The sequence below is a fragment of the Sabethes cyaneus genome, chromosome 1 (assembly GCF_943734655.1).
Source record: "Sabethes cyaneus chromosome 1, idSabCyanKW18_F2, whole genome shotgun sequence".
Lineage (NCBI taxonomy): Eukaryota > Metazoa > Arthropoda > Insecta > Diptera > Culicidae > Sabethes > Sabethes cyaneus.
In genome coordinates, this window is record NC_071353.1 from 147,679,510 (window position 1) to 147,707,064 (window position 27,555).

The 27,555-nt window shown below is 42.0% G+C and overlaps 3 protein-coding genes across 3 annotated transcripts; 1 reads left to right on the plus strand and 2 right to left on the minus strand.

Moving 5' to 3' along the window:
* Window positions 1-793: 793 nt before the first annotated feature.
* Window positions 794-23,237, minus strand: LOC128735998 (40S ribosomal protein S10b). Its single transcript, XM_053830510.1, has 4 exons — window positions 23,228-23,237; window positions 1,699-1,729; window positions 959-1,408; window positions 794-884 (listed from the first exon to the last, which is right to left on the minus strand). Exons 3-4 carry the CDS (start codon window positions 1,406-1,408, stop codon window positions 849-851), a joined length of 486 nt encoding a protein of 161 aa, XP_053686485.1. The 5' UTR covers window positions 1,699-1,729; window positions 23,228-23,237; the 3' UTR covers window positions 794-848.
* Window positions 10,551-13,018, plus strand: LOC128746415 (zinc finger protein 532). The gene is made up of 2 exons (XM_053843464.1): window positions 10,551-11,853; window positions 11,916-13,018. The coding sequence occupies exons 1-2, from the start codon at window positions 10,551-10,553 to the stop codon at window positions 13,016-13,018; spliced, it is 2,406 nt and encodes an 801-aa protein (XP_053699439.1).
* Window positions 23,238-24,190: 953 nt separating the features above from the next.
* On the minus strand, window positions 24,191-25,553 carry LOC128746416 (zinc finger protein 664-like). The gene is made up of 2 exons (XM_053843465.1): window positions 25,487-25,553; window positions 24,191-25,433 (listed from the first exon to the last, which is right to left on the minus strand). The coding sequence occupies exons 1-2, from the start codon at window positions 25,528-25,530 to the stop codon at window positions 24,191-24,193; spliced, it is 1,287 nt and encodes a 428-aa protein (XP_053699440.1). The 5' UTR covers window positions 25,531-25,553.
* Between the last annotated feature and the right edge of the window lie 2,002 nt (window positions 25,554-27,555).

Sequence of the window (27,555 nt, forward strand, 5' to 3'; positions counted from 1 at the left end):
ATTCATTGTTGTTCAAATACAATTTAACAACTGCCCCCTAACTTTTCCTTTTTCCGGTATTGAAAAATTGTAGTTCAGCGACTACTAAGCAACGGTCGGTTTTTTTGTTTGTCGATTACCTGGACATACGCCTACTTGGACATGTGTCATACAGAAAAGCATGGCGAACGTTGACAAATTAAAAAAGACTATTGTTTAAATAATAAAGAATCAGAAAGGACAATGTTAGGAAAGATCTGACTTTTGACTTCAGCCTGAACTCTTTTTTTTCAGAAATCGATAGCTTCAATATCACAGAATAGGGACAGGATGAAGATGTTCGTCAAAGTTTTCAATGTAATGGCGTGCGAGACTAAAAAAAATCGTTAGTCATTTCTATTCTACCTGTTACTTTAACAGTATTTCTAGTGAAAAGTAAGTTTTTAGACTACAGATTGTCCTCAGAATTACACTTATCTACGTAGAACATTAGGAAATAGGTAAAAAAAATTCAAAACAATTGAATCATAACAGAACACATTAATGAAGTTTTGAAAAATAAATTTTTTCCAGCATTAAACTGTTTGATCTGTAGGTAAAAAATTAACACAAAATTACTGCTACTGCAGTAATCGCCAAAATTCACGCTGTCCCTTTTCTCAAAACAAACATAAAAAAACACAAACAAATTGTAGACTCCGAGATAAAACAGGTACCTTGAGATTACGAGGGTTATTTGATTCTATTCAATCCGAATGACTTGAATTTCTTTTCCTTTCTTAGAAACGATTCTCAGTTTGACGGTTGTCTCCTCTTACAAGTTAGTTCTTTTTATTAAATATACACAGATTGAAACGTTCCGTGCTATTTTACTGTGGCTTCGATCCGCGTCCGAATCCTCCACGCTGCAAATAAACAGAAACAAAACATTCATAAGCAAACAGTCACTCAAAGAAGACCGTATTCATCGTTAACTTACGAATTCGAAATCTCCAGCTCCGGCACCGACGTCGCTCTTCTTGTCCGGACCGCCGGCTTGCTGTGTGCGCCGATAACCCTGTCGGTCCTCACCGCCCTTCGGTCCTGCTCCGGAATGTGGTCCACCGGCCTGTCCAGCACGAGCCCGCTGTGGTTCCGAACGTGCCGCTCGCTTCAGCGTCGACGGCACAATCTCCGGGGGCAGATGCAGGTACGAACGCAGATACTCAATACCTTCGTTCGTCAGATACCAGTAGTAGTGGCGCCAGGCGAACTGTTCCTTCACGAAGTTCTTCGACTTCAGCGACTGCATCGTCTTAATGACGTGCAGGTTGGGGATGTTCTCCAGCTCCGGGTGCTTCGGGGCGTAGAAATCCTTTTGTGCCACGAGCACTCCCTCCTTGAAGAGGTACTCATAGATGGCGACGCGATGGGCTTTGGGCATAAACATCTGCGAAGCGAAAACGAAACAGTGGAAACATTTATCAAAACTGCACACGTCCGTCCGTCCGTCCCGTGCTGGGGCAAGTTTATTCTAGGTTAATGTATGAAACAGTAGTTGTTGACACTTTTCAAGCGTTCGAACTTTGCGGGTCGGAAAAAATTTCATTTTCTACACTAACTGCCATCCATAAAACTAAAAATTCGGGTTTTCGGGTAACACACAAAGCCCTCCACGGTTTCACACATTTCCCCGCTGTATTTTAAGCTATTTTACAAAGAATTTTCACGATAAATCACCTTGCACGAAATGTGTTACTACAATTCCATACGATTGCCGGAAAGAGAAAGAGCGAAGATTGTCTTCGGTTGACAGTTCAGTCAGTGACAGTTTTGCACTTTGACAGCCGCTACCGCAGAGAAACGCAAAAAACGCTTCCGCCTGTGTGCGGGCTCTCGGACTGCACGAATAATCGAATCAATCCAACGGACAGTTGGAAAGCAGGAAGATTTTCGGTCAAAATTCAAAACATTAGCGGGGAGAAAAGCGTTTCAACAAGTTTGAAACAAACTGTTTATTGCTGATTGCAAGAAAACTTGTACAGCAAAGTTTCGTTAATTGGTGGTTCGTTAATTGGGCGGTTCGTTAATTGGGTGTTCGCTAATTGGGCTATATGACAACTTGAATGTCAAAATTGTATGGAATTTTCGAGTTTAGAAATTTCTAACAACTGTCAGTCGGCCCAATTAGCGAATCAGCTGGAGTGCAATCGTGGCCCAATTAACGAATTCAGGCTGTACCATCCAAAGTGCGAAATCGCTCATAAAAGTGCGATCCTGCATTAAATTGTTTCGGTATCTTCGGCGTACTTTTTCGTTACATTTCAAGCAAAAAGTGCGTCGAAGTGACCGAAACGATTTAACTCAAAATAGCACTTTTATAAGCAATTGCGCACTTATTGATTGGACAATCTTCCTTGCAATCAGTAATAGAAACGAATAAAATACAAATATAGGTTTTTGCGCGGTTATAAATAGCGTCTTTGCGTCATACTGTCATTTCTATTTTTAGTACGAGAGATAGTTTTGCAATGCCTGAACCATAAGCGTTCACCCTCGCATTCACTGTATCCACCTTTTCGCGCGCTTAATGGCAGCTAGTGGGTACACTTTTCAAAAATGTTTATTTGCTTTTGGGATCTCGACTCACATACACTTGAAAGTTCTACAACAACAATCAAGGCTGGATATATTAACTTGTCGTGAATAACGTTGCCAAAGGCATGCTAACGTTTTCCGAAAATTGTACCCACTACTGTGTTACCTGACTCATAACGAATATGCGTTATATATGGGGGAGGGTCTCGTAACTCACAAACTTTGTGGTTTTTCGTTTGATTGATCGTAAATTCGACTAGAGCATATAAATATCAACTATATTCAGACAAATTGAAAGGTAATATTTATTCTAGTTGCTAACATGGTAATATAACACGGATAAAATATGAAAAGGGCACATTTAAAATAAAAAAATAAAATATATTAAACTTTCTTTTAAATATCTTAATCGGCTGCATTCAGAAGCTAATTATTATTTTGAACACGTGTAGTCAAGCACCGAGGGGCAAGACACTGTCGAAAATATATTACTTTTCCCTATGGAAATATTTTTCCAACCTTAATATATTGACCTTTCCCACCCATAATATAACCGAAAGCCCTATAAAGTTACATTTATTTATACATTTATAGGGTTTTAATAGAGCCTAATATATTAATATTATGATAATATTATGAAGTGTCTTGCCCCTCGTCAAGCACATACAGTCAACCAAAAAAGTATTCGGACTGCAGCGCATAAAATTTTCTTTTAGTAATTTTGCACAGTATTTTTGCAAAGAATGGTAACTCATATTTTTTAAAACAATGTTTAACTAAAGCATATTTAGATGCACAACAAAAATTCGGGGAAAAGCTTTCCGTTTTGAAGATAGGGTACATATAGTTTGAATTGCTCAAAAATGCAGCCAAAAAAGTATTCGGACAGTTAACTATTAGTTGAAACAAATGTCCTTTCTCGCTCAACTACTACCTTGTAGGACGATTTACATTCTTGATGACCTGTTTTAATCTATTTGGGATAAAATTAACAATTTTTCAAATATCCCTCTGTGAATTGTTGACCTTTTTTTTTTGCAAGAGCTCGGTTAAAGTCATTGTGATAAGAAATCGAATGATTTCTCATTTAGAAATGAAATTATCTAAAAAGATGTTCAAAAGGGTTCAACTCTAGACTGAATGCTGATGTTTCGATAGCGCTAGGACAATTGTATGGTGCCTACCGCTTAAAATTATCGACAGTATGTTTAGATTCAACATCCCGGTACAATAGGTATGTACCACACAATTACAATTTTGCTTTAATTTCACCTAAAATTGTTCAGATAGTTGAGTTTACATTTAGTTCTATCCAAAAATATATATCTTTGCTGCCTCGGAGCTTTCCATGCACCCCAACATGGTATGACATCAACAACCCTTATGCAAGAGTAACTAAAAGGAAGGGTTACAAGAGAAAAATCACTCGTCAGCAAGTAAACAAGCAATGCGGTTAGTGTCATACCTTGTTGGGATGCATGGAAAGCTCCGAGGTAGCAAAGATATATATTTTTGGATAGAACTAAGTGTAAACCAAGGGGTCGGTCACTCGGCACAGCCGTTTTTATGTTAGGCGACTTGAAACGAACCGAACTGTGCCGGTGCTGTACCGAAAGTGCCGAACTGGAAGATTTGTTAAATTCGTTAAAATCTGATAGATCTGGCAACCGTGCGAGATGATTTTGACAACTGGCAGTGCTCCCATTTCATATGTAAAATTGAGCCGGAGGTGTGTAAAGCCCTATAAATGTTATTTTTATAAGGCTTTAGAGGTGTGCCGTTTAATATCTCTGCAGTGCCGGGGCACTATGTGCTGAGTGTCCGACCCCTTGGTGTAAACTCAGTTATCTGAACAATTTTAGGTGAAATTAAAGCAAAATTGTAATTGTGCGGTACATATATATTGTACCGGGATGTTGAATCTAAACATACTGTCGATAATTGTAAGCGGTAGGCATCATACAATTGGGTCCTAAAATTTGTGATAAAAAGATGATTTTTTTAGCAGGAACGATAAAGCTTCCCATTATGACTACCAGAGTATAGTTTTTTCTTTTTTAAAAAGATGCAGAGCACTAAAAAATTAAAAAACAAAATTATTGTAATTTATTCTCCCTTGACATTAGAGATCTTCCTTGACATAACGAAAATAACACGTTTCTGGCAACAATGATAACTTTTTCTTACTGGCAACTCTGGTTTGACATTAGAGCAGCTGATCGTTTTGACAGTTACAGCTTCGCAGTTGTCTCTTGTGCTTGTCTGCGTTTTGCTGGTCGTGAGGAAGTGGAACATCAAATTTGTACTACTGTGTTACCTGACTCACTGCGAATATGCGTTGTGTTCGCGGGATCGTGTTGGTTCGAAAGGTTTCGAAAAATATCGCCCTTGTATCGAAAATATCGTTAATTTTGATCACTAAAAATAACGTGCTTAAACGTTATATTTCATGCGCCAGTAGTACGCAATAATTGTGTTGTACAACTGAATTGTTATTCGTGCAACTTTTTACAAATTAAATGCAATAACAAAAGCACAACTTATTAAAAATCGTTTGTTATCGATATTAACTGCACATGCGTTATAAACGAATAAAACGTATGGTTACATTTTATTTCAATAATACGCATATTCGCAGTGAGTCAGGTAAAACAGTAGTTATCGGATAAAAGTTTTGATTCGGGCAATGTATTCCAATCCATCGATTCACGGTGCTAGACTTTGTCCAAATCTAGTTTGCGCTAAGAATGACTAAACGATGTCAAACTGATGGCCAACAGTATAATCTCGGTACAATCGACCCGCAAAACAGTATGAAAAAAAAACGCCAACCGAAACTGGCACCGTATTATCAATCCGATTGGTGTGTTCTGCTACTCCGATGTGAATCAGCAGTAGGGCGAACGGCAGACCAAAAATTTCTGTGCGTTTCTAACCAAACGGTCGCATCTCGATGGCGGGTGTTGCATCCGAAAACTGAAGCCATCCACGCTGTGACCAAGTGCAGTCACTACGCTTATTGCTGATTTTGACAAAAGCCTTAATTAAACTGAGATGACCGGAACCGGAAAATGAGCTGTAAACTCAGAAAATGTTTTAGGTCGCGATTGCCAAGCCATTTCCTGACTTTGCAACTTTTGACTTTTTGACACACTATCACATGAGCGTGAAGGTAAACAAAAAGTTTTCCGTGACATTTCAAGACTATGGTTTCTTTTTATAATTCGTGTTGTCTAGACACCGCTTGGCACAACCATGCACAACTATAGTTTGTCTATATAAGGTTGCCCAAATGTTTATTTTTTGTTCAAAATTTCACAAAATTAAAAAAAAGGTTTTTAACGGCAATAGCCTAAAAATATAAAATTGAATATCACAATATGTGTTCCTAGCCCTAACCTCATCGATTCAAGCTAAAAACGACATAGGGCTTTAGGACCCAATTGTCCTAGCGTTCTCAAAACATCAGTATTCAGTCTAGATTTGAACCCTTTTGAACATCTTTTTAGATAATGTCATTTCTAAATGAGAAATCAATCGATTTCTTATCACAATGACTTAAACCGAGCTATTGTAAAAAAATGGTCAGCAATTCACAGAGGGATATTTGAAAAATTGTTAATTTTATCCCAAACAGATAAAAACAGGTCATCAAGAATGTAAATGGTCCTACAAGGTAGTAGTTGAACGAGAAAGGACATTTATTTCAACTAATAGTTAACTGTCCGAATACTTTTTTGGCTGCATTTTTGAGCAATAGAGGTTTTCCGTCAGATCATACCCCTCCTTTTCTTATTTTTTCTCAAAAGTACTCCCAATACGAGTGACAATGGTGCAAAAATATATTTTTTTCGTTGACTCTAGAATTTACTACGATTTTTTAAACAATGCAAATTGCAAGAATGTTGAGTTTCTTTTCACCAAATCACGAATGTTGAGTTTTAAAAAATTCGTTTCGGCTGCACTGTTTATCAAAATTTTCAGATTTTCTGGCAGCATTGCAGAACAGTTTTTGACATATGTGTATCAGCGGTAGAGTGAAAAGGATAAAACGAATGAAAAGCTAATGATTACCTCAAGGGGTCGGACACTCGGCACAGCCGTTTTTATGTTAGGCGACTTGAAACGAACCGAACTGTGCCGGTGCTGTACCGAAAGTGCCGAACTGCAAGATTTGTTAAATTTGTTAAAATCTGATAGACCTGGCAACCGTGCGAGATGATTTTGACAACTGGCAGTGCTCCCATTTCATATGTAAAATTGAACCGGAGGTGTGTAAAGCCCTATAAATGTTATTTTTATAAGGCTTTAGAGGTGTGCCGTTTGATATTTCTGCAGTGCCGGGGCACTATGTGCTGAGTGTCCGACCCCTTGGATTACCTTCTTTTTCATTTCGTTTGTTGCTTGCCACAAGAGTAAAGAGTGGCACAAATGGTTTCGAAGTGGTGAAAATAGAGGACACTGGTACAAAAAGGCATGTAAGACATCCGAGAAGTGACCGGTTGAAATATACGTATTTTAGTTTTTCATTTTTACAGTAGTTAGAGGCTTTAATAAAGAAAGTTTTATATGGGTATCATTTCTAAGAGTCAAAACCGAACATTTAGTGAAAAAAAAATTTTTGACGGAAAACCTCTATTCAAACTATATGTACCCTATCTTCAAAACGGAAAGCTTTTCCCCGAATTTTTGTTGTGCATCTAAATATGCTTTAGTTAAACATTCCCAGGTAACCAATAAGCATTAGTATAAGCAGTAAATCAATCGTTTATTAGCATCCCTGGCGTTTTATACTGCAGGTTGCTGTTTATCAGCCTTTTGACTGCATAACTGTTGTAAATTGGCAGCCACAATTCTATTTAAATTCTTCTTGTCGGTAACGAGCTGCAAATAAGCATTGTCAGCACTAGAAGAGGGCTGGCAGTAAAGTAGCCGCATATTTTGCCAAAATAGCATTTAAGTAGCTTTTAAGGCAACTTAAATGCTTATTGGCTTGCATTTAAATTGCATTGGAAATGCTTATTGGTTACTTGGGTTGTTTTAAAAAATATGTGTTATACCAGAGACAGACATACTATTGTACCAGCGTTGTACCTGTACAATTGTATGTCTGTCACCGTGTACAACGATAGAATCACGCAAGCAAAGTGGTACAACGGTGGTTTCTGTACCTACCTCTTTCACCGTTGTACGAAGGTACAACCACAGAGAACAGACAATTATGTTCATATAAAATTTCATGCAAATGGTGTGTAAACTTTTAAACAAGACGCTAGCGACATCTCTCTTACGCTGCACCAGTTGTCCAAATTCCAAGTTGCCAAATTTATTATATATTCTTGTCATAAACAACATATTCGAAATACTAGCAACTCTATTATCAGTTTCTATAGCAATGGTTGTAGCAACGGCTCGATTGTGTTTATGTTATTTGTTGAACACGGCTAAACATGGAAAACAGAAACCGAACAGCATTTCAAATTTTTCTTTGATTTTTTAAATGTGACAAATAGGCATCTTATTTAGAGTTTTATCACATCGGATCGTACCATTTCATCGTTTTACATAAAGTGCGGTGGTACTAGCAGTAGCCTTTTCGTCTTTGAGCACCGGAAAACCTGTACTACTTCATCAAAATCCACCGTTGGTTCAGCGTTTGGCGCCGTTGCATCGACCTCGAAGGCGGCAGCCTCTAAAATCACAGCCTATTCTCGGTCTGTATGCTCTGTTTGTCTGTATGGTTCGAAACACTGAATTCGTAATCGAAATCACCTTTGTCGCCATGAACTTTATTTTAATTTCAATTGGCCAAAGTTATGGGTCATTCAGCTACATTCATCTGGTAGGTTCGCTTTTTGAAACAGAAACACGGTTTCTCGGACGAATTAAAAAGAAATTATTTAGTCGTTGCTATTTTTCATAAATGTTTACTTTTATTTTAAGCGGTAAACATCGCGTTAGTTACTGTAGCAACTGGTGAATGCTTTGGTGAAAATATGACGAAAGCCGAGCAGGTAACCAATAAGCATTAAAATAAGCAGTAAATCAGCCGTTTATTAGCATCCCTGGAGTTTTATACTACTGGTTGTTGTTTATCAGCTTTTTGACTGCATAACTGTTGTAAATTGGCATCCACAATTCTATTTAAATTCTTGTTGGTAACTAGCTGGAAATAAGCATTGTCAGCACTATAAGAGGGCTAGCAGTAAAGTAGCCGCATATTTTGCCAAAATAGCATTTAAGTAGCATTTAAGGCAACTTAAATGCTTATTGGCTTGCTTTTAAATTGCATTGGAAATGCTTATTGGTTACCTGGGTATCTTTAAAAAATTTTATCAAATTACTGACAAAGAAAATATCTTAAATGCGATTATCGATCTATGAAGGTGTTCAAATATTCGTATCGATATTATTGAAAATTAAACGTAAAGATTTATCGCCACAAAGCTTTATTTTTGCATACACACTTAGTTTTTATTCAGATCTTCGGTAATTTATTTTGCGGATTTGATCAGCATATTTGGAAAAATGCTGAGCAATTCTGTAATTTTTCAAGGAATGCTGAGTATCGTCACTACTTGACATTTCTTAATACAGATCTTCATCAACCGGTGGCGAGTTCGTTAATATTTTTTGCTGTATTTTTTCGCAAAGCGATTCCATTTCGTAACTGTCAATAATTCAGCAATTGTTTAATGAACTATCAGTATTTATTACGGGATAGCCCGCAAAAGCTATGCTGAGATCAGAAAAAATTGCGGGAGTTGTCATCAAGCATTTGTTAGCTGTCAAAATGAAGCGCAATCTAGAAAATACTTTATTGCGTGTTTAAAGTGTGTGGAAATTGTTCAAAATATGAACAATTATAATTCTTCTTAAGAGTTAAGTGGCGCATAGCAGAGCTTCGCTACGTTATTTAACCTTCTTTATATAAGGTATGCCAATTTATTATGTAATTTGTGTTTTAAATATATATCCCTGCATATCTCTCATTCAGTTAATATAGATTTAAATTGTAAATCTTCATTTCCCTTCTCATTCAAAATTTTGTCATCATAAAACAAAGCAGCAAATGCTACTTAGTGCTTCGGTGCAGACTTCGCAGGTAGCTGCAGAACTACAGGACGATTGCGGGGCTGGTGCTACAGATAGGTTAACTCGGAACAACCTCTTTTAGTCCAGATTCCAACATGCGGCGGCTGGCAGAGCCATATCTCGAGGCCAAGTTAGAACCATATCTGTGCATCATAGATCCTATATAATTAATTGTATTTATTTTTAAGATATGATTTCAATAAAAATATTTTTTTAATTTATGACGACAATTCAGTACACATTACCGAAGTATCAGCACTATAATTACGGCTTTCAGCAATAATTTTTGCTGAGAGATTTGTTAATTTATACTGAACAGTCCGCAATTTTTGACATTTCATAAAAATATTTTCATTGCCGAGTGTTCGTCAAGCAAATTAATTACCGAACTGACCACCGAACGTTCAGCAGTTCTAATTTCGTCAAAAAATTACGGTGTTCGGTAAAAAAATTTAAGTGTGTAAAGAACTACAAAGGAATTTCACGAGTGGTTGATCGGGATGGAAATTAAAAAAAATGCAACTGAGCAACCCCTTGCTCCACTGTTATTTGCCAAACGCAGCTGGCATAAACGCAAACTTTTCAAAAACATCATCCCTACTTTATCGACACTCAGTTGAATGCGGGAGGCGGAGGAGAGAAAAATAACGAAGACGGTTGCAATTTTGCAGCATCGAAGTAAACGGAGTATTGTTTGCCGTTGTTATTTTTAGTAGAAAGACGTTTGTGTAGTTTGTTCAGTGCGAGTGTTTCTGGTGTTTTCTATTTCGAATTAAGTAAGTACTGCCTGGTGAAGTATCTATGGTAACAGGAATAAACATTGCAAATTTTCGTTTTTGCCTTGTAGATTTCATTTGAAATTGATACCGTCCGTTGGCTTGTGATAATCCTGCCAGAAAATGGACCGTTTGGTGAAGCTTCGTCACCGTTTATCACCGGGAATTGTATCCCTGAACGGTAGTTCCACGTCGTTGGGCGCTGGTTATGAAACGGCAAATGATGATAGTCTCACATCGGGATGTTCGATGTATTTTTCGATGACCGATGATGAACCGGGGAATGCAGAGCAGCAAACGGAAGAAAAATCGGCCAGGGTGTCGAATGGCCACCGAAATGGTGAGGACAGTTCAATTGACAAAACCCTGGAGAATGATTTTTCCGTTGAAGAAGTCAGTACTATTCGAAAGCCGGTGCTTGCGCACGCTTCACCGGCAACCGTAAAGCTGGCGAATAAGATGAGTGTCAAATATTTGGGAGTTTCTTCGACACCTGCTAAATTACTTAGAAGCGCTGGTAAAAAGATTGCTGTAACCCCCGGCAGTGAGACGGATAATCTGAGCGGATTGGCTAAGCTAGATGAAACGGATGAGGCTAAGCATTCGTCTTCTATGCTGCAAAAGATGAGAGAGCCAAAAATGTCCGATTGCTCATCAGAGGACGCGGAAGAGTCGAAGATAACGCTGGAAGGTAGCGTAATAGTTGCTGTGCCGGGTTTGGAGGGGAATAAATCGTTCGGGACAAACGTACTGGCTAACTTTTTCGCCAATCTCGACGTCAACAAAGGTACACCGATTCCAGAAATCAAAGTAAATCAACCTGATGGAAAGCCGGTTGAGGTCGGTCAAACTCCGCCCAAAGGGCGTGAATCTAATCCGCTGAAGACTTTCTTTGAGTCGCTTAAGAAAAATCCCGATAACAAGCCGGAAAAGGAAAATCAACCTCAGTCGGATCGGCGAAAAAGCGTTAGGAAATCGCTAATTCCAAAAGCGCCCACAAACAATTCTAAAATAAGAAGTCCACTCGTTCGAGGTTCTATCAGCGAAAACCGTGTTGCTTCCCCCATAGCAAAACCTGCCCGAAAATCGGTGCTAACCAAGATGATTCCGGACAAGCTTAAGGAAATGCGAAAAACCAATCAAATGGAATTGGTGAATTTCAAGCGAAAATCTGTTATTCCATCGCCCAAAGCGGTAGCATTAAAGCCGGAAACCGTACCGAAACCAACGTTGCCGCCATCTCGAGCAAAACCCGTTGGCGATTCGCTCAGAACCGTTAGCGCTATGCGTAAATCAGTAATTCCTGGTGGAAAACCTTCCCCGTTGAAGCGAAAATCAGTTGTACCCACAGCCATTGCCTCTAGAAGGTCTGTATTGCCAGCGAAAAATTCTCGTCGCTCGGTAGTTCCCCCGTTTTCCAGTGCAGGTACTTACATCTACCTAAATGGTTTTTATCAGAAAACATTTTAACTAATTTTTTAGTTTCAGTTCCTCCAACAAAAATTGTTCCCCTTCGAGTGCCATCCAAGACGACCGTCACCAGTAGTGATACTTCACTGAAAAGTGTCCTTGGTAAACGGGCCAGTACGGCTGCGACTGCCGATGGTTCGGCCGAACCCGTTTCAAAGCTACGCAAATCACTTGCGCCAGTGAAGGAATCTATTAGCAGCTTACGGCGAGTGTCTCCCCGGGCGGTCAGCGCACCGAAAGTCATTTCGCGAATTCGTCCGCCTTCAACAAACCCCGAAGCAGCCGGTACTGGATTCAAAAAACCGGAGACATTGGCTTGCGAAACTTGCCAGCGTGTGTTTCGGTTCAAATCGTCACTGGAAAGCCACCGCAAGATTGTCCATCAGAACGGTTCACTTACTCAAACAACAAAAGCTTCCGGCCCCAGCAAAGGCAACAAAAGCAGCGAATCGATTCCAACGGAAACACGCTGTCGCTTCTGCTCGAAATCGTTTGCAAACGAAAAATTTCTTTCGAATCACGTAGTTTCGAACTGCGACAAAATTCCGCTTTTGGAAAAACGAAAACTGCTGGCTCACGAAGAGCAACAGCGGGCGGCTGCAATTGGGCGTTCGTCACCGCGCGCTCGTCCGGCCACTGTCCCTCGCGCCAAAATGGACTCAACCGGAAGCAACAAGAGCAACAACCGTTCGGCCGAAGTGACCCCCTCGGACACGTCGACTTCCAGCAGCGTGGGAGACACCAGCACGGCTTCGGCTTCGTCGCTAACTGGTGCCGGTGGTGGTGGTGGTGGTAATGGCAAAAAACGTCCTCAAGTCATGTCAGCCTCTAAGCGGGCCATCGGCCACAGCGGTATCGTACGGACCCCGAAGCGGGAAATGAAGTGCCATCATTGCGGTCGTGGATTTTTAAATGCGGTCGAGTACGGACTGCACGTTCAGGCGCACTCGAACGGTGGATTGGAACCGTCGCTCGACGCGGGCGGGTCGCCGAAGTCGTCCGAAGGGCCGTTGGACGAAACGACGGTGGAGAAAACGTTGCAAACCACCAATGGTGCACCGATCGATATTGCGGCAAGGCTAGCATCGATTCGCAGTCGGATGAAGAGCAGCAACAAGTGAAATCTCTACTAATGATATTTGGGTTTTGGTTATTTTTCGACTCCTGGTTCAAACGTATCTATTGTAAAGCTTACTTTTCGTGATTCCTTTCTAATTATACGATATTTTTTATTTTCTAGAACAAAAAATTAGAGTCCAGACAAATTTACCGAATAAACGGTTTACATTTTCCCTAGTCGGTTGATAGATTATCATTTAATATCATTTCCTGGGTCTGGTTGTTGTCCCAAGGGAACAAACAACCAATGAAATTGACCGTTATTATTGGAGTAGTGTGCAATGAGTTAGGATAAACTGTTCTTAGTAAGCCATGATTTGTTCGGCTCAATCAAATTGTCCATTCTGTTCTGTTCTCAAACGTCACACGTGTAGTAACTATAAAATGGTTAAATTAGATTAGTAGGCCTAGATAGATAGCAAAATAAGAGATAAATATACACTGTGCCATCATCATCAAATTCGTCGGGGAAAACGGGGAAAACATTGTAATAGGCTTCAATTTGTTTTCCACGTGGTAGATGTTTTTTTCCATTTTCGATGGTGAAAACAATCACTTGGAGGTGAATGAAGTAAAACCTGTTTGCTACTAACTTACTTAATCAGCTCCAGGCCGTGGTTTCCTCTGCTGTACGAAGGAGTCGTCTCCATTCCACTCGGTCCATGGCCGCAATTCGCCAGCCACGTAGCCTGCGTAGGGTCCGCAGGTCGCCTTCCACTTGATCGATCCATCTTGCTCGCTGTGCGCCCCGCCGTCTCGTTCCAGTCGGATCGCTATTGAGAACTTTTTTAACCGGGCTGTCGTCCGACATCCTCACGACGTGCCCAGCCCATCGCAGGCGACCGATTTTTTGCGGTGTGAGCGATGGGTGGTTCCCTAAGCAGCTGATGCAATTCATGGTTCGTTCGGCTCCTCCACGTTCCGTCTTACTGTTTATTTGTATAAAAATATCAACAGGCCTACTGGCCCTACTGATACACTTAAACTAGAATCTACGTGTTAGTGTCAGGAAACGAGTTTTCAGTACCTCGCGGCCGACGTTTAAGTCGAAGCTATGTATAAATCGATTGAAATGGCGTTGCAGACCGATGATTGTGCTAAATGTGCTATAGTTGGTTCGCCGATGCGGTACACGCAGAAATGGACCGTTACGTAGAACACGACTTTGGGCGTATATGTTGAGGTTCGCGAGTAGACATGGGCAATCCACTCTCGAGGTCAGCATGTCGCCGACAGCCATTGCTCTGATCACGTCGCGACGAGTGTTCAACAGGTCAAGATCGATAAGTCTGCAGCGTTGTTCATAGCAGAGCAGCTGAAAGGGGTCGTTCCAGGGCAATCTTCGAAGTGCAAAACGTATGAATCGGCGCTGCACTGACACGATTCGGTCAACTCCCTTTTTGGTAGTAAGGACTCCACACAGGCGCGCAGTACTCAAGGGCGACCGGACAAAAGCACAGTAGAGAGCTTTGAGGCAGTAGATGTCGTTGAAGTTGTTGGGGATCCGCATGATAAATTCCAGATTCCGGCAGGCCTTATCGACAATCTATGTGATGTGCTGTTTGAAGTCAAGCTTGGAGTCAAGCAGTATTCCCAAATCCTCGACACAGTTTTCGCGGCGTAAAGGCACGTCTGATAGCATGTAGTCGAAAGCGAGAGGGTTCAATTTCCTTGAGAATGTAATAATTTCACATTTGTTGGAATTTAGCAGCATGCGGTTATCTGTGCACCATTTCGCAAAAATCAGTAGCTGCTCTTGCAGGAACGCGGCGTCGGACGGACTATCGAGCTTAGCATACAGCTTCAAATCGTCGGCAAAAGAGAGATGCGGGCATTTAAGTAGGAAGTTGACATCGTTGAAGTAGACGAGGAAACCAAAGGTCCGAGATGGCTACCTTGTGGAATTCCAGAGTTAGCAGTGAAAGGTCTGGAGGTAAACCCGTCGATGCTAACTTCTAGGTGGCGATCGGAGAGGTAGGAATTAAACCATCGTAGCAACGAGCCTCCGATTCCCAGTTTGTCCAGTTTGGCGATGGCGATTTGATGGTTCAATCTGTCGAAAGCAGCGGAAAGGTCCGTGTAAATAACGTCCGTCTGCGACCGGTCGTCCAAACTTTTTATCACGTCGGACGTAAGAGTTAGAAGATTGGTTGTCGTGGAACGCTGGGGCATAAAGCCGTGTTGATCGACTACGACATATTGCTTAAAGAAAGCAAATACAGGTGCATACACAATAAGCTCGAACAGTTTTGATATCGAGTTTAGTGCAGAGATGCCGCGATAGTTATTCACATTTCTCCTATTCCCCTTTTTCTGAACAGTTTACATATTGTTGAGAAGACACCTGTACTGATTGATAAACTGAACAGGTGGCTCATCGGAGCAGCCAAGGCGTTGATACACTGTTTCAGCAGAACAGACGGAATACCATCCGGTCCAGAAGAACGAGAGGATTTTAGCTTCGCGGCGGCTGATATGACCATCGCGTCGTCGATGGAAAGGTGAGTTAAGCAATTGCTAAGTACGGGGACGCACTGGATGGCTGCGGAAATTTCTTCTCTTGTCAATCTTTCGTCAGTAAATACGCTGGAGAATTTCCGCGCGAATAGTTTGGAAATCTGTTCTGTGTTACTGGCAGTTTCACTACCCAGGAACATTACCGAAGGAAGCCCGTTGTCCTTCCGCTGTTCGTTGACGTGCTTCCAAAAGGATTTGGGATTCCTTTTCAGTCTACGTTCGATGTTGCTCAGGTAATTCCGGAAACAGGAGCGACTCAATCGTTTGTAACGCGTGTTGATCGACAAGTAGTGGTTACGGAGTGGCAACGTTCGATATTTTGAAAATTTCTTGAGAGCGGTCTTTCTCTTGGATTTCAGACGTCGTAACGTAGCGTTTACCCAGGGTATCTGCTTCAGAGCGGGTATGGTTCTTTTTGGGACATGTCGATCGATAGCGTAGTTCAGGATATTGGAGAAAGTCATTGCGGCAGAATCGTTTCGAACAACTTACAATCGTTTCGAACAACTTAGATGCAGCTGATAAACTGGTAATCCCACGGTAGTTTCGTACATTTCGACGGTCACCACTCTTATAAACCGGGAACATATACGAATATTTCCAAACATCAGGGAATTTTCCTTGAGATAACGATTCGTTGAAAATGCAGCAAAGTGGCGCAGCCAGAATTTCCATGCAACGGCTCAAAAGAACAGCCGGAATCCCATCCGGACCAGCAGAATACAAACACTTCAACTTTTTCGCAGCAGTTATTATCATATCGTTAGTAATTTCAAAAATATCGAGATCGATTAAATCGGCAGGAACGCTTTCTGCGGCACGCATAACATCCTCTTCAGGAGAAACTTCAGAAACAAATACCGTGGAGAAAAATTTAGCAAATAGCTCGCATGAACTAGACGCTGAGCAGGATTCCACTTCATCGTAGTACACATCCGTAATAGTCGAGCGGCATTTACGTTTTGTGTTTACAAAAGTCCAAAACTTTTTTGGATTCCGGCGCAGATCAGTTTGAACTCTCAGCACATACGATTTGTACAGACTAGCATTTAACCTACGGTAGTCATCGCTTGAACGCTTGAAATTAAACTTGGTTTCAGTTGATCTCAACCGGCGAAGGTTGCGCAAACATGTGTTTCGTTTCCGTTTCAATTCCCTCACGCAGCGTGTTGTTGCTTTTAAAGACAACGTGGTATCCGTGTTTCCTAAGGCATTTCTTTATCGGGTTTGTGGCTTTATGATAGAATGGCATACTGATCCTTTCAATGTCGTCTTTCTGGTGATATGCTCTGCAATGTAAAAGACAGGATTCCAGCCGAAGATAAGTCGGGAATCTATCAAATCGATTGTAATGATTGCCCGGCAATTTACATCGGACAAACTCGCCGCAAATTTAAACAACGTGTGAAAGAGCATAAGAATGCAACTGAGAACGAACGAGTGAACGAATCTAGTGTCGCGATGCATGCTGCCAATCATCAGCATAAAATAAACTGGAACAGTGCTAAACTAATAAAACCAGTGAGGAAGTCATCGCATTTGAACGCTTGGGAGTCGCTGCATATCACCACAGCTGAGCAATGTTTGATGAATGAAGACGATGCTCCGATAGTATCGCCGCTCTTTCATCTAACAAAGCTGAAGTTGTAACTACTCTCTTATCAAAATCAGTTGGACCTAGCCCCGATGATGGGTAACATCTACCCGAAACCGGTTGGCGAATAAGGTAAATGCTTATTTTATTTTGTAAGAACAACAAGTGATAGTGTCCAGTATATACATCACATTATTAGTTCAATAGTTCTTACGTTGCACGAAGATACGAAAGTGAAAGTAAATTATATCTGTACGTAATGCAGTTTTTTATTTTTCTATACATATGAAAATGCTAGCTGGGGCGAGCCCCCATGAAACCCGCCTGTTAATTCCCTACGAAACCTTGTGCTATCGATGACAACCGGCGTAACAGGATCCGGGGGAGTACCTTGTAGGCGGTGTTTACCAGCTTAATACCGCGATAGTTGCAGCAGTCTAGCCGATCACCCTTTTTGTAGATGGGACAAACCACTCCTTCCATCCATTCCTCCGGTAGCTTTTCCTCCTCCCAAATCCTCGAAATAACCCAGTGTAGAGCCTTTGCCAGCGTTTCTCCGCCATGTTTATACAGCTCTGCCGGTAGGCGATCCTTCCCAGGGGCTTTATTGGTCTTCAGTAGCCCGATTTCTCGTTTGACTTCTTGGAGATCAGGTACTAGGACATTACTATCTTCCATGGGTGCTCCTAGGTTAATTTCCGTTCCGTCTCCTTCTGCGAATTCGTCACTGAGGTGTTCATCGAAGAACTGCTTCCATCTGTCGATCACCTCGCGCTCGTTTGTGATTAGATTCCCTCCCTCGTCCCTACACATGTCAGGTTTCGGTGTGTAGCCCTTCCGAGTTTGGTTAACCTTCTCATAAAACTTGCGCATGTCATTAGCTCGGAATAGTTGTTCTAATTCCTCGGGATCTCTATCCTACTTTTGGCGCTTTTTCCTTCTCAGAATCGTGGTCAACTGATTCCTAGCTCGTCGGTATTTGGCCAGGTTCTCTCTAGTGGCAGTACTTAGATAATTTTTCCAAGCAGTTTTTCCCCTCCGCCGCTTGTTGGCATTCCCCATCAAACCAATCATTTTTGTGTACTCCGAGGCTCTATACCTATAGTGCCTCTCCGATGGCCGAGCGTATTTTTGCTGTACCGTAGATTTTACCGACCTGAGCATTGATTTCTATAGAACTCCAGTCTAAGGGTACCGCCAGAGTGCAAGCGACATGCGACGCGACGCGACATTTCTTGCTGTAGTTACACGCGCGGCTCTTTTTCGCCGGAAGCAGGACTGTGCATTTAGCAACATGTGAGCGAAGTCGTGTCGCGTCGCTGCCGCGTTTAATCTGTACGGGGCCTAAGTTCGACTTAAATATTACACCAAGAATATTAGCACGGTCCACAAACTCGATCTTCTCATTTCCTATTCGTTGTTTCATTATTCAGAGCGATACATCAGTGTCTGTTTTGAATTTGAACTTTTTTGTATTTCTTTATTTGAAAACGTGTTTAATAATAAATAGCTGGTTTATAATACCATTCGGATGCAATTAGAATGCACAATTGCTGAATCAAATGAACTGAGAAAATCGAATGAGTCGCAGAAATGTGAAAAAACCTTTCAAAAAAAATCACTTAAACAATTATTGGATAATATCGGCGCAGCCAAATAAAAGAAGAAACTATATTGATAGCTTTCGAGTATATTATAAGTTGATGCTTCAAATCTGTACAAAATTTTAGTTCTAAGTTAGTTTAGGTTTTGTTAATTCTAAGCTTAGTATAAGACTTACATTTTAGTTTCCTTTTAGGTTGCCAATAGTCATAACTTTTATCTTTAGCCACGCCACGTGGGATCCTTTTTTTACATAGTTTTAATTAAGTTCTTATTTTAAATCGTAAGAATCTTCGTAATTTTTACCTTTAAGTAGTTTAAGTGTCCACTGTTGCACTTCTAGCTTTAGGCCAACTAATTCTAAGTATATATTTAATATAATTTTAAAATAACTCAAATGGAGCGAATCACTGAAAACACGTCTATACTGCACGAGCGTTTTATAGAAAAGAGAATAAATGATATATTTTATCTGACGTTTTGGGTATGCGAACTCGCCGCTGTCACTGACGTTGAAGCGACGCTTCGACGGATGTAGTCCGGAGTCCTCCGGAACTTCACTCTTCTCTCTTACGTCGAGCAAGGCCATCCGTGACACCGGTCGAACCAGGGTCTTTGTACCGATCTTCACAACCGCTCGCCGGCTGCGGCCATCTGGATGTTGGATTGTGCGGACGATTCTCCCTCGTTTCCATCCGCCACGCTTTGCTGGGTCGGCGACCATTACCAAATCGCCAGTATCTAGCTCTCGTGTTTCAATGAACCATTTTCCTTGTCGACGAATTACCGGCAGATATTCGGTTAGGCAAGTTGCCAAAATAACCCTAATTGACGTTGAATGATGTCCCAAGATCTTACAAGTATCTTTCGAAGGACCAGCTCGTTGGATTGTTCTAGGGCTAACATCTTCCCTTCTTCGTCCGGTCTTTTTACCCCGTTCGTGCTCAGCATCAGGAAGTGGTTTGGTGTGAGCGCTTCTGCCTCTTCCGACTCGAGAGATAGATACGTCAGCGGCCTTGAGTTTACCATGTATTCAGCCTCCACGACCAGTGTCTGCAGCCCCTCATCGTCTAGTTTTCCTTCGGCATATGCGTCACCCATAGCCGCTTTGAGTGTACCAAGCGTTCCCAGGCGCCACCCATGTGTGGTGCTCCCGGTGGTATGAAATTCCACTTTGTGCTGGCACTAGTGAAAGTTGTGGATAGTCCCAGGTTTATCTGATCCTGCAGTCCCTGGAAATTTGTACCGTTGTCACTGATGAATTCCGCTGGCGGTCCCCGGCGACCCACAAAAAACGACGAACGCACGAGATGCATGACTCTGTTGATAGCGTGTAGGCGACTTCAAGGTGGACGGCTCGCATCGTCAGGCAATCCGCAAAATCAGCAAAAGCGCAATCCAGCGCTTGCCGTTGGATCACCCCCATTTTACCAGCAGTGGTCCGAAGTAATCTAGCCCTGTGTAGGTGAAGGGTCATTCATGATGTGCCAGGCGTGCTACTGGAAGAGGCGCCATCGGTGGGACTGATGGTCGTGCTTGATGAAGCTTACAGTAATTGCAATCACGCTTCGCCTTCTTTATTACCAAGCGGAGCCTAGGAATTGTGTATAGCTGGCGCATCTCGTTGACAACTGTCTCCACATTTCCATGACGATAGTAGCGATGGTAGCGATTTACCAAGAGTTCAGTAGCACGGTGTCTTCTCGGAAGGATCAAAGGATGTCGCACTTCGTAAACAAAACTTTTCGCAGTGTCGATCCTGCCGCGCTCGCGCAGCAAACCATGTTCATCCAACATTGGCATTAAGTGGTAAATGGAACTGTTCTTCCCGATGGCTCCTTGCCCCGGTTCGTTCGCAACTTTTTTCAATAATGCCGCGACTTCATCTGCGTAGACCTCCCGTTGCACTAGCTTAAAGATAGTTTTTTCCGCTTGTTGAAGTTCTTCCTGCTGCAAATCTCTGGAGTATTTCGACTGTTTCTTGGGCGTATTATGCAGGAATCGCAGCGCGTAGGCGGTGGCGCGTTGCAGTCTATCCCAACAGGCAAACCGCTCGAAATCTATAGCTGGTTCGAAGGCCCTGTGATGCAGAACCGAGACACGAATTTTTTCTGTAGTGGCGGTCAGTGGATCTTTGACCCGTGGCCATTCTTCTTCTGTAAGTTGTAGAAAGTGGGGTCCCGTAAACCAGCTGCTATTCTTGTTGAAGTATGGGCCGCTTCCCCATTTCGTTGCTTCGTCCGCCGGGTTGGACTTTGTCGGTACCCATCGCCATTGAGCTGACGTTGTCGATTCCAGGATCTCGCCTACTCGGAAGGAGACGAACTGTCGATAGTTTCGTGGATCGGATTTGATCCAAGATAGTGCTGTTCTGGAATCTGTCCAGTAGAGAACCCTGGATACTTGAATTTTGAGTTGCTCTAGGATGAATTCCGCCCATCTTGTGCCTAGTACACATGCTTGCAGCTCCAATCTGGGAATGGACCATGGTCTCAATGGAGCGACTTTTGATTTAGTAGCAATTAAACTGCACTGCGGAGTGCCATTCTTGGAGAAAGTGCGTAGATAGACCGCACAAGAATACGCTACCCCGCTGGCGTCTACGAATATATGGTCGGTTATTTGGTCGATCATCTGAATCCATCTCTGCCACTTCATATAAACTTCGTCGCTAACTTGCTCGTCCTATCCTGTACCTTCTCGCCACAAGTCAAAACCTTGCCGTGGATAATAAATGGCAAGAGCAAGCCTAACGGATCAAATAGCGTCATCACGCATCGTATCACCTGCCTCTTTGTTGGGCGCGTAGCTGTGCGAATTAGTGTATGGACTTTCTCACTCATCGTTGTCGATGAAACTAAGTTCATCACTGGAAGGGCACCACAGCATGCCAAGTACTCTTTCTGTTTTCCCAGTTTCAATGAGCTTCAGTTGCTTATCTGCTTCAGGCTGAGTTTCTCCCAACTTGCTCAATACCGTGTCGCTGTTTGATCGCCAGTTGTGCAGTTTGAATCCGGCGCTGCCGTGTACGTATCTCACATCTCTGGCTACCTTCGCTGCTTCTTCCACTGAGCTAAAGCTTGCAAGATAATCGTCTACATAGTGGTCGTTAATAATCGCCTTCGCTGCCTCAGGATACTTTTCCGAATGTTGTTCAGCGTTTCGATTCTTTACGAATTGTGGCGAGACTGGCGAGGAGGTGCTTCCGAATATAGCGACATCCATCATGAAGACCGCAGGCTTCTAGGACGGATCGCTGCGCCATAAGAACAGCTGAAATATCTTATCTGCATTTCTAATTCTGATCTGGTGGAACATCTCCTGAACATCTGAGCTGATTGCCACCCTGTACAAACGAAAGCGTAATAGAACACCTAGTTACGAGGAGAGTTGATCTGGGCCCTTCAACATTGTGCTATTCAGGGATACGCCTTTTACTTTTGCGGCCGCATCCCACACAATGCGGGTCTTCCCCGGTTTCTTGCTCCTGCTAGTAAATACCATTTCTCAAAATTTTCTCATACGTCCGCCATCTTTCAAATCGGTCCGCGGGTCGCACGAATTATCTTGAAGGGCCACATGCGGACCGCGGGCCGCAGCTTGGTCATCACTGCTCTAGGATGTCGTTCTGACATTTCTGCCAACTTATTGGATTTTCGGACCACTATGTGTGGTCGGAATCAGTGTTTAAAAAACAACCGCGCCGCGGTGTGCATCAGGATACGCAACAGCAAGCACGTGAAGTGGCATAGGATGCCGCCTTATCCGTTGTGCTGGCGACGACGACAACCAGCACGCACTGAACCAATATGCGGACGACGGGACGAGTCATTCGTGATCCTCTTGCGACAAGGCTAGGTCAATGGCGCAGTTCATAGGCGACAGCGGAGTTAAAATTAAGGTGAGTTAAGATCCAGTTCCATGCATATAGTGAGTCAGTTGGAACTCAACACCGCTGGTGCAGTGCGGCGCACGCCAACACAACTGGCAGTTCCACCAGTAGGAGTTGAAGAAGCAGGAGCAGTCGGTGGAGAGGCAGAAGGTGAAAATAATATCAGTGGAAGAGCAACGTTGTTGGTAGGTAACCGTTTACAGGTTCAACAGGTTCACCGTTAGTATGAGGTCGAGGTAGAGGCGTCATAGAACATGATTACTCCGGATATCGGTGGAGCTACGGAAACACACAACCAGAGGAGCATTACACACATTACGCATCGTGATGGGGTAATCGGAGCAGAACGGACCACAGACGGCTAGATGGTACACAACAATCGACCACAAATCCAAACGGCTAACTCAACCGCTTGTCGGGAAAAGGGAGAGCAGTTCAACTAATTAAGGGTCGATCTGCTATACCACTTGTTAGGACGAGAAGCTAGGCCCACAGAAAGAGGTGACGTTATGCTGAAAGCCATTCACAACTGGTCATTCAAGTTTAGAGGTGAGAAGGACATTACTTCTTTGAACGTTTTCCTGGACAGAGTCGAGACATTCGTCTGATCGGAAGACGTGACCGATGAGCTGCTCGTAGTCGGCTTCAGTCAAACAGCTGCTGCAAGAAGACGCCAGGGCAATGACGCAAGGCAGCCTAGCATCATGGGAAGCTTTGAAACGGGAAGTACGGGGAAAATTTCTGCCGAGTCAATACGCGCATATTTTACGATTCGATGCAAGTTTCCGGTATCAAGGTTGGAACGAACCATACGCCAAGTTTTACCGAAACATTTCAGCTTTGTTTCGCTTTGTGTCTCCACCGATGCAGGAAGAGGACAAGTTCTTCATTGTAAAGAAAAACATGAGCGAGGACTATGCAGTAATTGTCCGCACAACGCGTTGCTTAAACCAAACTTCGCAACTTCAACCGTGCCGCAAAGGCAAGCGACGTCAGCACAGCAATATCTACGTCTGGGAAGAGTGCACGCGATTGAGCTAGAAGAGGAGAAATTTGCAGAAGCTAATAAAGTCTTGAAACGAAATGGCAGAAGAGAAAACTTGCCAAAAAACATTAATTCGTGGCACAACCGGCCGCAAACACAGCAGAGACAATCGCCAACAGCATCAGAGCAATGGACACGACCGATGCCGGAATCACACACGCCGCAAGAATTGGCAAGCCATGCCGAATAGGATGCAGGAGGCGCCACAGGATTGTGAAATGCAGGTACCGTCGATTGTTGGATTGATTTGTTGGAATTGTGATGAAGAAGGACATCGCTTCATGGAATGGCCGAAAGTGTGTACATTTGGGGAAAGATCCCGGAAAACTGGTTTTCGGGGAATTGCCACATTCGCGGAAACATCTTTCGAAGCGAATTTTGACGAAATGGATTTCGGGGAAGAGTTATACAATCAGATGGCTACCTTAAAGCTTTTCTTTCGTATATTACCTACAAAGATTTGACATAAAAAAGCGATTACAGTTATTAACAGATCATTTTTATGCAAGTTTGTGACAATCTAATCAGCTGCCGCCCACGTCACTGGGTTGTAAATGTATAAGATCGATAAGACCCCATAGTGCAGCATAGGACGCCTCCGATCGATCTTCTTTGACATGCACAAGCTGGTGCCGGTTTCGAGAACTAGAATCCGCGAATGCTCGTCCGCACCGTTCACATTTGAAAGGTTTTTCTCCGGTGTGAGCCCGGACATGTAGCAACATAGAAGCATTCGTGCGGAATGCTTTATCACAGATACGACACACATATGGTTTTTCATTTTTGTGTATCGCCATGTGCACTTTCAGCGTTGACTTGTGTGCAAAAGAATTTCCGCAAACATCACACCTGTAAAGTTTTTCACCGGTATGAGTGCGAAGGTGCATCAGCAAATGGTAATTTCTGTAAAATCCTTTGTCACAAATGGTGCACTTTAGCGGCCGTTCGCTGGAGTGCGTTTTCATGTGATTTTGCAGGATCGATAGGTGAATAAACTTTTTACTACAGATTTTACACTCGAACAAGTCTTGTCCCGTGTGCATTCGCTGATGTCTAGTAAGGTACCCCTTTGAACTGTATCGCTTCTTACAAACTTCACATTGGAAGGACGGTTTACGGTCTTTTCCGCACACGTTACATTTGTTGGACCTTTCGTCGGTATCGGAATGAACGAATTCTTCGCCAGAGGTGCAACAACACGCGTCGGGATGAACAGTCGTATGCAGTAATTTATGGGATTGCAAGCTTGATATCTGTGTGAATACCTTTCCACAAATATCACATTTAAAAGGTTTTTCGCCAGTATGAGTGCGAATGTGTTGCTTCAGATTAGGATTACTAAAAAATCTTTTGCCACAGATATCGCACTCGTGCCGTCTCTCAGTTATATGTGCTATCATATGCGTCTTAAGTCGTGATTTGACTACATACGTTTTATCACAAATGTCACACCTGTACCAATCTTGTCCTGTGTGCCACCGCTGGTGGTCAGACAGTTTCTGCTTTGATCTGTATATTTTTGTACAAATTTCACACTGGAAGCAGCTTGCATGCGACGACTTGTGCAGGTTCCGGGCACTGAGACTGCAGAATGCTTTCCCACACACGTCGCATTTGAAAGGCCTCTCGCCGGTGTGCAAGCGTAGATGAATTCTCATTTCGTATATTCGTGCGAATACTTTGCCACATATTTCGCATTCGTTTGGGCTGCTGGTATCGAGCGTTCTTGAACTGGCATTATCGGGCGCTTTAATCGGCTTGTTTGGACTAAAATCAAGTGACATGTTAGTGAAATTAGGCGGATAGAAGTGTAAACTTACCTGTGAATGTTATTCTCGGAAATATCCATATTTATTAGATTCATATATCGGAATATTTTGTAATAACACCATTAATAAATTCAGTATAATACAAAACTTGCTAAAACATAAACGAAACGTTCTTACGATTCTTACACATTAGACATTACACTCTTAAAAGCCTCCTAAGCTAACGTGATTTGTTTACATTTTTCTAGTTGCGCCTTAATCGCGAATCACCGGAATCACCAGAGATGCCATATTTTCTAAAAAAAAATGTCTGCAGCTGTTCGAAACCCGAAAAAAAATCGAGCAGTTTTCCGGCTACTCGAATTTTCTGGTTTAAAATTAAAAATAATCTGCAAAATCTGCACACTTTTTCAGGGAAGTCTGTGAAAGTTTAAAGAGCTTTTAACAAAAACCTGCACCAAAACAATAACAGACTTTGTAACAGTTTTTATAATTGCAAATATCTGCAATTTTATAATGATCTGCCAGCTCTGCAAGACGACTCCAAAAATCTGAAAAAACTGCTCTCAAAATATTGTGAATTGCAAGAAAAATTGTCCAATCAATAAGTGCGCAATCGCTCATAAAAGTGCTATTTTAGCTTAAATCGTTTCGGTCTCTTCGGCGCACTTATTGCTTGGAAGATAACGAAAAAGTGCGCCGAAGGTACCGAAACGATTTAATGCAAAATAGCACTTTTATGAGCGATATCGCACTTTGGGTGGTACAATTTTCCTTGCAATTGACAATAATTTTCACGTCGAAATTACGTGAAAAGTTATGTGATTATTTTAGTTGAATCAACATACAGTCAACTTTCGTTCGTTGGGCTATCTTTAACTGGGCTACGTTTTAATCGGGCTCCCGTTAATTGGGCTATAGCCCATCTAAAACGAAGTCAAACGTCATTTCTGACAACGTATTTTTTCTTCCGAGGGGCTCTTGAATATAGTTCATTTAAGTGTGGAAAATAATTTATATAGAAAATATTAAAATTAATTGAATGGAACACAATTGCATCATATCGTTTTCCGATCCCTTATGAACTTGACCCTCCTATTTTTAGCATCACGGTGAAACAGTTAAAAATGCCAATATATATTAACATTGTAGCATGAAATTCAGCTATATACTTATTAAACAATCTAGAACTAAATTTCAACAATGAAAAGATTAGGTTCCACTTTGATTCTGTATTTAATATAAGTGTATATTTTTATAAACCTTTCTGCGACGATTTCGACAAAAACAATCGATATATTGCGGTTATTTACATAAATTTTCATCCTGTTGCGGCGGTAGTCCGCATCGTCAATCACCGCAACGAGAACAAGAAAAGGTGGCCAAATATTTTTTGGTTTATATGTGCAAATGTTACTGATGCTTTAGCAACTAAAACTACACTCAAAATAATCCACACGTCCTTTCCACGTGAAAAATCACGTAAATTTCTCTACAGGGATTTACGTGACTTTCAGGTGATTGTTATTGGGAAAAATAATAACATCTATCTGATTTTCACGTTAACGCATTAGTATGCGTGCAAACTACCTGAAAATCACGTAAATAGTACAGGAAAAACTGGGTGGAAAATATTCACATAACTTTTCAGGTAACTTCGACGTGAAATATATTTTGAGTGTACCATAAAAAGCTTCTTTTAGCCTCTTACATTCAAGAATCTGTTTTATATAAATTCACTGAATATCATAAGTATAAAAATTGGCGTAAATAGTAGCAAAATTTAAGAAGTACGGAATGATGATGCAAATATCTAAACAATAGAAATTGATCTATTTGTATGGCAGCTCTGAACAAAAGCACATCCTTCAATATTTGGCGAACTCAGCATTGGGCGATAATGTATCGATATCACTGGTATCGACATTTGTGGACGATATTTCGATAGAGATTTTTTCGAAATATAGTTAATTTCGGCATGCATATAAATAAATACAACAGCTCTGTAAATGTTAACACGTTATACAGAGTGTTATAAAATAAATGTAAAATGCAGATCGTCACGTGATGCGAGCAATTTTGCTGATTATGCTTTCAACTGAGTATACGTATCGATATGT

Excerpts from the sequence above, each read along its gene's own strand:
- LOC128746416 (XM_053843465.1), bottom strand. The coding sequence starts at position 25,530 with ATGAATCTAATAAATATGGATATTTCCGAGAATAACATTCACAG. Across the intron at positions 25,434-25,486 it reads TCCGAGAATAACATTCACAG|TCCAAACAAGCCGATTAAAG; the intron begins GTAAGTTTACAC and ends ACTTGATTTTAG.
- LOC128746415 (XM_053843464.1), top strand. The coding sequence starts at position 10,551 with ATGGACCGTTTGGTGAAGCTTCGTCACCGTTTATCACCGGGAATTGTA. Across the intron at positions 11,854-11,915 it reads TCCCCCGTTTTCCAGTGCAG|TTCCTCCAACAAAAATTGTT; the intron begins GTACTTACATCT and ends TTTTAGTTTCAG.
- LOC128735998 (XM_053830510.1), bottom strand. The coding sequence starts at position 1,408 with ATGTTTATGCCCAAAGCCCATCGCGTCGCCATCTATGAGTACCTCTTC. Across the intron at positions 885-958 it reads GAGCTGGAGATTTCGAATTC|CGTGGAGGATTCGGACGCGG; the intron begins GTAAGTTAACGA and ends GTTTATTTGCAG.